The sequence below is a fragment of the Lupinus angustifolius genome, chromosome LG05 (assembly GCF_001865875.1).
Source record: "Lupinus angustifolius cultivar Tanjil chromosome LG05, LupAngTanjil_v1.0, whole genome shotgun sequence".
Taxonomy (NCBI): Eukaryota; Viridiplantae; Streptophyta; class Magnoliopsida; order Fabales; family Fabaceae; genus Lupinus; species Lupinus angustifolius.
Window position 1 is genome coordinate 9,237,293 of NC_032013.1, and position 9,575 is coordinate 9,246,867.

Consider the following 9,575-nt stretch of genomic DNA (forward strand, 5'->3'; position numbering starts at 1 on the left):
ATATTTGTTCTTCGATGGAAATAAATCAATAATAACTGAACAAAACCGAAACTTAATCAAATGGGTGTTTCTACCCCTCCTGAATTTCTGTTTTTCCTTCTGAATAGAGTAAGTAACTCTTGTCAAACAATTTCTGAAATGATTGTAAAAGTATGAGATATTGATTAGTAAAAAAAACATGCATGTAACATAGCACACACAATAAGAGTGTAAACAGGGTCAAGTAATGTTTGATATCATTGTTACATATGAAATGATAAAAGGCTGATTTCCATCATAAAATCATTACCCCTTCGATGTCCACAGTGACTTTGTTAACACCCTAAATATTGGCTATAATTCCACATTTTCCTTCAAAATTTTATCCAGGAAAAGTGATTCCAGATTTGAAATCATCAAAACTATTGGCAACACAAGTGATTATAAAAATGAAAGCAAATGATCAAGTAAATTGAACCAAGGACTGACATTAGATTATATCATTCTCTGCTCCATCAAAGGTCAAAACAAGTCCTAAAATAGCATGACAAAATTGGTTATGCAAATCCGATAAATCCTGCTACCCTTTCTCTGTAAAATAAATAAAAATCCTACAGCAGAAAAAAAGCATTTACAAAGTACGACCAAAATGTATTTACATCTACTGCAAGAAACATCTCAATAAAATAGTCTCTCTTTTTTATGTCAAACTTTCCCTTAATCTTAATCTTCTACTTTTTGTATCTCACCCATCATGATCCGATTACTCACAACATTAAATCCCAAAACAGAAGGGCTGACCTTTTTCCCTTTCTTACCCTTCTTCTTTCCACCACCTCCACCTCCTCCTTTTGACGATCCTTCAGTGTTGCCCACATCATGCACATTGGCTGCTACGGCATATGCTGCATTTGCAGATGGCGTGCGTCCTCCACCAAGTCCACCGACTTTCTGATCGCTCCTCTGAAAAGCTATTTCCAAAACATCTGATGGTAACATCTCCATGTAATTGAGGAATTTATCAATGAACTTATGGTCACGGTCATATGAGCCAAGGTTTTCAGTGAGAAGCGTCTTAGCCTCGGATTTGGATTGCTTCAAACAAAATTCAAGGAAACTTGTGTCTGCAACACCAAAAAATATTGAAATACTAAAAGATATTGGCATTGTAAATCAATATCAGCATTCTCTTGACTAAAAACCTATAGGCTGGAAGATTGAAACAATACTAATGATAAACCACCATCCTCATATCATATACTCACCCTAATGCATGGTATCATAATTTAATACACATAAACCTTTTAACTTCTTTAATTCCATAACAACCAATGCAAAAGAACAGCAACCAAAACCAGAAATGGTAGACATACCTTTTGTCCCAATAAGCCTCTCACACTCATTTTCACACCAGTCTCTGAAGCCCATGGCCTCTGAAAATCAGAAAAGGAGACAATAGGTCAAGATCTTTAGAGTTTATCAATTAAGTGGAACTAACATGCTAAAGATGAAATAATGAATTGATGATCAATATTTTTTTTACCAGAATGCTTAGTCATTGTATCACTTTTTGATTTCAGCATTGATTGAGAAGAGGCAGATGATGATAGAGACTGTTCACTTGGTTTGCTACTAGCTAATTTTTGTCGAGTTAATGATGCGAGTGAATTACCTTTCAGGGGCACATTTTTGGAACCCCTGCTACCCTGGCTTGCAAGCTGAGGAAAATCTGACCTGCTTATAAAGACAACAATGATCAACCACAGCTCCATCATAACAGGATATTTATGGAAACTCACATTAGCTACCCACTAATGTATATGTTACTTTCAAATTCATGTTTTAAAATATATAACTGCTTCATCTTGCAAAGAGGCAGTGGTCCACGTAATTTAGGATTTAGGAAATTGGGGAACACCATTCTCCAGTACCCCAAGGCACAGGAAAGGAAGAAGTCAAGGGCAAAAATAATTTTGTTATGTATCTGCTTGTTGGATGTTATACGGAATAAACTGTGATTGCTTGCGCATTATACATGCATAATAGATGCTATGGATGGATTGACTTATTTGCTTCTGGAAAAGCTTATAGATGATATCATGATATTTTGATTGAAAAACCTTTGGTGAAAAATAATCAAAACCAAACAAGACATAATAATTACACAGCAAAGAGAAAGAAGTCATACTGCTTAGTTTCTGGCTTAGATTGCTCAATTGGACCCCAGAACAAATCATCATCTCCTTTGTATTTTGACTGAGAAGAAGCATGGGAGTTAATCTGGATTGGAGAGGCTACTTTGGATGGAGAGGAAGCTGAAATTGACCGTGACGAAACACTATTCCAATTAGCCTGGGCAGGCTGTAATTTCTGAGGGGTAGGCATTGGGCTAGTGGGCACTACAGAAGAAGCCTTTTTCTCCTGCTCCTTTAGAATGTCTCTTAATGAAGTTGGTTTAGGAACCCTACCAGGATCAGTAGACCATGCTGGAGATGGGCTTGGAGCCTCTCGCTCTCCTTTCCAAGGAACAAAATCTCCCAGCGAGGGTCCAGGAATGGCAGGCAACACTTCTTTCTCCACCTGCAAAGGGCGGGAAATTTTTGCCCTTTCAACAGGACTTGAAGCTATGGGAATTTCATTAGATGCCACAGGTACAGAGACTTTAGCCCCAGAACTCTTCGATTTGGCCAACTTTTTTCGGCTTCTTTTACTTTCTTTTGCCTCAACAAAGTTGGAATGATCCGGTAATTCTGACTGAACAGCTACATTTTGTGAGGACGTATCATCTGGAATATTGGAATCTCTTTCATTAAATTTCTTCAAAACTTCTTCTGCCAATAGATCATGTAGTGGACTTTTCTTGCTCTTCAAGTTTTCAGAAGTTTCAGGTTTAATCAGATATCCCGTGTGGCCTCCTATGTGACTTTCACTAGTTATCTTTCCAGTCTCTGGATTGGCCATCACCCCAGTCCAGGGAGTTGTCAGATTCATGGAATTGACGGAAGTAGCAATCTCAGATACATGCTTTTCTGTCGCCGCTTTCTTTTGTTCTTCCAGTTGAATTTCTATTAAAGACTTTGCCTTCACACCAGGAGCAGGTTTCCATGCTCGTCCAGCAGGTAATTCAGTATTCTGTTTGGGAACAGAACCAATGGTCTTGATGGACTCACTCACAACAACTTTTTCAGGGATGCTTTCAGGAACACTAGCAGGTAAAGAAGCAGCTTCTTGATTATCAGCTGCCGCCGTGACAGAAACTTTGGTTTGATTTGGCTTTACATCACTAAAATTTGGCTTTTCAGCTTCTGACTGCTGCAAAGTCACATTTTTTAGCGATCCCTTTGCTTGATCAGATGACTGAGATTTGGAAGATTTTTGCTTCTTAGATTTTTTATCAGTAGGCTTTTTAGGTTCAGATGCTTCAACATTTTGTGCATCTACCACAGAGGACTCAACATTGAAGTCATCTCTTCCAGCTTGCTTCTCTTCAACCGCAATATGTGATTTGATCTCCACATCCTTACCAATATAGCTGACAGGAGGCAACTCAATCCCACGAGATGCCACTGAAGATATAGCAACAGGCATAACATGCTGTAAATGTCCAAAATTCTCATCAGGCTGAGAGGCCACAGTCATGACAGAAAGAGGTTTCTGCACAATGTGGGGTTCCTCTTCGGATCTGTTCTGATCATGCAATTGGGAACGTTCAACAAGAGTTGATGTTGGGAATGCTTCCTTCTGGTGCTTTTCATCAATTTGTTCAGGAAGAGTAGAGCCCCAATTTTTCTGACCAGTATTCTCAAATAATTGATGCGGCAGATGTACAGAAGCTTCATTTCTTACATTATAACTTGTGTCTTGGCTAACTTTTGGGAGTAAGTTCAAATAATTACTACTGAGCTCATCATGCACAGTAGGAATTGGCATCTGAGAGTTCATGGCAAAAATCTCTTGTGGTGGTCGAAGTTGAGAAGGATCAACATGCAAATTTACCATTGGTATTCCACTTCCTTGCGATAGCCCATATGAGGAATCTGCAAACCGCTGGTTAGAGTGTTGGTCCTGCAGCACTTGTGAAATCAGCTGTTGCTGCCTCAATAACTGCTGCTGCTCCTCCTGCTTCTGCTGTTGCTTCAGCAACAGAAGTTTATCTAACAATGGCATCTGCGGTGTTGGAGCACCTGCCAGAGAATGCAACTGCAACAAGTATTGCTGTTGTAACAAATTCAATGCTTGTGGATCTTGCGATAAACCAGAAGAAAGTAGCTTCTCTGCTGCCAACATACTAGATGGGTTATCAGTAGCTTGAGACAGCAAATTGTTTGAAGACAATGGGTTTTGTGCTTGCAACCTCTGTTGAATTCCAAATGGCACTTGAGGGAAATTTTGATCATGATGCAAGTCAACTTTATTCTGAAGGGAATCCAATCCACCCTGTGGGGGATAATTAGGCCATCCAGTAATGCCATTATTTAAGCCTGCAGATGTCCTGTCGGATAATCCTTGGATGATCGACAGCAACTCAGAATTTTGGGACTGAGGTAAGTGGGAATTGCCACTCACTGAAGACAAATTTTTTGAATGCAGTGATGCATCTGGGACAATATCTGATTTTGGCACAACAGCAGCAGCATCTCGCCCCGGCCAAAATGTATAAGGATTGGGTAAGGACCTCTGTCGTTCAAATGCCATCCTCTTTGCTAGCAAGAGAAGGTTGTTTCCACTATCTACTCCAGCTGGGTCCAGACTACCAGAGTTATTTCCAACAAAACCTTGTTGTGAACCTGCAATGCATATATCTTAATGGGTGTTAAACATATTCATCTCAAAACATAATCAATATATTACATAGGAAAAATTACAGACAAAGCACATGCATGGAAAACATTCACATCCAAATTATTAAAGAAAAACTGGAAAGAAAAAATAAAACAGAAAACAGGTAACCTTCAGGTAATGTAAGACCATCCAGCTGAGTGCTGCCCTTGTTAGCAGACATGAGTGACTCCAGAAACCTATTTTCTGATTCTGTAACAGGACTGTGCATGTGCCTAGAATCATTTCTCAACATATCAGCCTCACTCAAACCAGGAAGGGTATTCCCAAAGGTACTGGAATTCGGCCGGCCAGGTATATCAATAACATCATTAGATTTTGGTGCTGGAAACCCAGGTGGTGGTCGAGCTTTAGCTCGTAAATGGGGCATGACATCGCCAAGAGAAAACCATGGTGAGTCAGCTGCTGAATTTTCTAGACGAACAGTTAAATCAATACCAAAATATCCAGCCTCAAACCATCCAATAATATCAATTCCTTTAAATGGACCTTGAATTTGACCCTTCGGATCTTTGTAAAAAAGGGAGAGATCCTCTGGAGCAGTCTGTGGAACTCTCCTGTTTTCGAGCTCGCTGTCAAAAATGCCAGATAGCTTCCTCTTGATAATTGGGTCATCACTAGCTTGCCGCCACTTACTTGCATCTTTAGAGTCAGATAAATAAGCCAAATTACTTTCCTTATGTATGGAGGACTTATCTGCTTTTATTGATCTAACATCACTAGGCACATCTCTGCTATCATGCAAGAGAGGGCTTGAATGTTCACCCGACGGCGTAGCTCGCCATGCAGTACCATGATGAACAGAACTATTTCCTTCAAAGGATGAATCACTATTAATGGGGAACCCGTCAGCCACTGTGTAAGAATCTTCATCTTCAACTCTATCTGTACAAAAAAGTTATCAGAAATGCTGAAAAGTATAGTGCATATAATTTGGCAAATCATTGAAACTACACACATTAAAGAAAAAACTGAATGAGATGGAACAGATGATGGAGTAAGTTTTGGTATAATATAAGCCAAAAAAACAAAGCAGAATAGAATAATTAATGTGGAATACAAACTGTTTTGACCAAGTGAATATAATTCATCACTGATTAACAAGTCAAAATTGTTTCCAACAATTTGTGCTATATGGTAATATGAATATCACCTCCAAAATCCAAATAGAAACAGAAGCATGTGTATGATGTTATCTTAAAATGACCTATCCAATAGTTTTGTTTATGTTTTCCATCACGAAGTACATCATGTGGTATAAGAAACAAAAGCATGTGCTATATGGAACTCATGTGTATATTTTAATTATATAATATATAGGACGTTTTCCGGTCCGATCGAACGGTTTAACCAGTTAGAACCTATATACAGGATCTCTTCCGGTTTGATGTTCGGCTCGGGTATCATAACATTGATTTTAAACCTGTTGGCAGATACCTTAAGATTCTTTACTTTTCATATCAGTTTTGCAGAGCAATTCACATCAATGATATTAATACTGTATTGGTCATCAAACCGATCAGGGTACTAGTATGGTGGTATAGTGGTTCAACCGGTAGTTCATTAGTTAAACCAAATACTAGTGAACATATATATTATACTAACATTAATGTTCAAAATTAATAATGTGAAAGATATTTTTATTTACAACATTTGTTAAAACAAAATGTGTGAAGTAGACAATGTTTTAGAAACATAAACAAAGGGAGTGCATAAGTGTTTGATCTTTCATTTTGGTAAAAAAATAAGTCACTTTCATAAGAAAATTGTGATTTTAAATGAAAATCAGCCGGTAATTATGACCGGTATGGTTTAAATTAAAACCAACCAGTATGACCGGTATGATTGCATGACCGGTATAATTGATGTACCATACCGGTATAGGAGCAATTCACCGGCCTGTACAGTACGGTTTTGATAACACTGATTCACATAACCCAATTTCAAAATGAAAGAACCTTACTCTCTATACTTATCACCACAGCCTCTTAAAAAGGTCAAGATTTAAAGGTTATACCCTGCACCCAAACTATCTGCAAGTATATATCCAGCATGTACCTTGGGACTTCATTCGTCTCGTATGGGTAAAATCTGTTGAGCCCCTTCCATCTTTTGACACCTGAGGTGCACTGCTACTAATTATTTCCGCTTTCTCAATACCCTTTAAGACAGACTGATCAAACAGAAGAAATCCATTAAAGCAATAGAAATGACAATGGCTAAAAAAACAAAAACAAAAAATCAACAATTACCAGTTCCTCAGAATTTGGTACAGAAAGTGCTAGAGGCTCCAATGGTTCGTCATGTGTAAGATTAGGTACCTGCACAAAATCGTCTACTAATTTTCTATCTGTACCCATATCAGTCAATCTGTACACATCAAGCAACTTTGTCCTACTATATCTAAAGGCAGAAGGTTCTCCATGTTCAGTTACAACTTTATCCAATAAAGTTCCAGAGTATGTGCTATTATTCATTGAGCTACCACCAGAGCCAACCCGACCATGTCCAAGAGTAAAGGCTGGGGGAGTATTCTCCCCGCGGCCGCGCCCATAGGAAAATGTAGAACCCTGTTTGATCGGTGTTGTGTTAGGGGGGTGGGTAGGCTCTGCCCTTCCACGGCTTTGCGAGAAGCTAGGTCTCCATGGCCGAAAATGATCACCCTCCTTCTCATCCTTGACATGATTAGAAATGTGAGACAAGCCTTTATCATGATGTCCATCACTATCTCTTCCAGAGTCATTCACTTTTTCGCGAATACCTTCTGGCTCCTTATCATCAGGACCCCAGCGTGAGTTCCACTTGCTCTCTCGCCGCTGGTCAAAGTTAGTTTCCTTGTTTCCTGACTCGTGCCGTTTATCAGATGGACCACGGCGTGCTTCTCCAAAGTTCTTTGCAGAAGAATTGTCAGTCCACCGATCCACTCTTCGAGCATCACCAAGGTCTTTGTCTCCACCATCCCTCCAACGATCCTTACGTATGGAGGACTTAGTGTCTCTCTCTTCATCGCGCCAACGATCACGGCGTCCACTCTCCGAGTCAAGCATGGATGGCCTAAAGACATCTTTTTTCTTCTGGGCATCATGCACATCCTCACCATTTCCAGCTGCCTTAACAGTCTCAGAGCGATTTCCGAATGGTGAATTTGGATTCACATGATTTTCCTGAGTCATGTGACATAGATAGTTTAGCGGAAACATAAAACAGCTTTCCAGCAATTACAAATTATTTCTGAAATCCAACACGCACACACAAGTCTTATTTGCCAAAAGCATTCTAGAAATTACAAACAGGCTAAAATTTAAAATAACAACAATCATAATTCAGTAGTAATTACACACCACAGTTTTTGCTACAGGTTTACTCTCCCCAGACTTTGGCAGAAGCCATTGTGGTGAAAGTGGAATCACAGTGTCAGGGCCAGGAAGATCTGCACAAAAGGGACAGAAACATCAGTTATTAAAAGAGTCTGAGATTAAACCAAACATTCAGAAAGCATGAACAACAACAACAACAAAAAAGACAATCCAGTGCACATGCAGGACACTATCACCTAGTGGGGACCGAGGAGGGTAGAATCCTAAAAGTAAGCAGTCTTATCCCTCAAGTGGAGAAACTGTTTCCGGGATTTGAACCCACCTCTCGGTCACTAAGAGACAACCTTACCATTGCGCTGACCCTCTAAAGAGACAACAAAAAGAAAAACCTAATATCAAAACCCTTTGCCCACCACACGTTTTACACCACATTTTACCAAAGATAGACACTTCAGTCCACTAGCTAAAACAAACTTAAAACTTATCAGCATTTCACATAAGAAATTAAACGAATTCACTTTTGAAAATTGAAAAATTAAAAAGAAAAAAACTGAAATTGAAAAAAACCTTTGGAGATCTGAAGCGGATGAACGGGAGAAAGATTGGTGCGTTGAGCCATTGAGAATGAATCGGTGAAAATTGAGTGAGAGAAAGTGAAAACCCTAATGAGTGCAAAGAGCGAAGGTAAGAGAAAACTGAAGTGAAGAGGCGAAGCGGGGTATATAGGTTAAGCTTGTGAAGATAAATGCTTAGGGTACACGTTTACATACAGCAACCACGTCAGCGCACGTTAGCAATGGATAGAGTCATTAATTAAAAATTAATAAATAAATAAATAAAATAATTTACAAATTTATAAGTAATAATAAAATATTAATATATATTTCCCTTTGGAATAAATTTTGCAATTTTAAATTTTAATTATTTAATAAAGTTTATTTGATATTCATTTTGGTTTGACTAAAGTATCAAATTTGATTCAGTGTGATCTGAAAATAATTTAAAGTGTGGTTGATTTGGTTATTATGAACATATAATTTTATCCAACTCATTATTTTCACATGGTTTGAAACAGAAAAATAACAAAGATAATAAGAGCCAAAAAATTTAAAAAATGTGATCATGCAGAATTACATATTTGATAATTATTACTAGAAATAAATTGTAGATCAAAATTTGAAAATAAATAAGTTAGACTATATCAAATAAATTCGACATCAATTTAATTGAGTGACATGACAACAATAATTATGAATTGCAATCATATTAAATTAGGGGTAGCGAATTATGAATAAATTTTTGTTTTTTAAATACAAATAAAAAACATTTAAAATGGTTTTATAAGTAATTATTGGATCGTTAATCGGAGGGTTCACCATATTTTTTAATATATGTCAATTTTCCCATATAAATAGAGGGGGAAACCACAATACAATACAC

The 9,575-nt window shown here is 38.0% G+C and overlaps 1 protein-coding gene across 3 annotated transcripts; it reads right to left on the reverse strand.

Annotated features, from left to right (window-relative positions):
- Positions 445-8,871, reverse strand: LOC109347667. 3 transcript variants are annotated; one of them, XM_019587631.1, is made up of 9 exons: positions 8,703-8,870; positions 8,160-8,248; positions 7,071-7,982; positions 6,877-6,991; positions 4,930-5,703; positions 2,168-4,766; positions 1,523-1,716; positions 1,353-1,412; positions 445-1,103 (listed from the first exon to the last, which is right to left on the reverse strand). In XM_019587631.1, the coding sequence occupies exons 1-9, from the start codon at positions 8,752-8,754 to the stop codon at positions 703-705; spliced, it is 5,196 nt and encodes a 1,731-aa protein (XP_019443176.1). In that variant the 5' UTR covers positions 8,755-8,870; the 3' UTR covers positions 445-702. The 3 variants fall into 3 exon arrangements, with proteins under 3 accessions (XP_019443176.1, XP_019443177.1, XP_019443178.1); XM_019587632.1 differs by having other exon boundaries at positions 1,523-1,713; positions 8,703-8,869; XM_019587633.1 differs by lacking the exon at positions 445-1,103 and adding an exon at positions 1,110-1,265 and having other exon boundaries at positions 1,298-1,412; positions 8,703-8,871.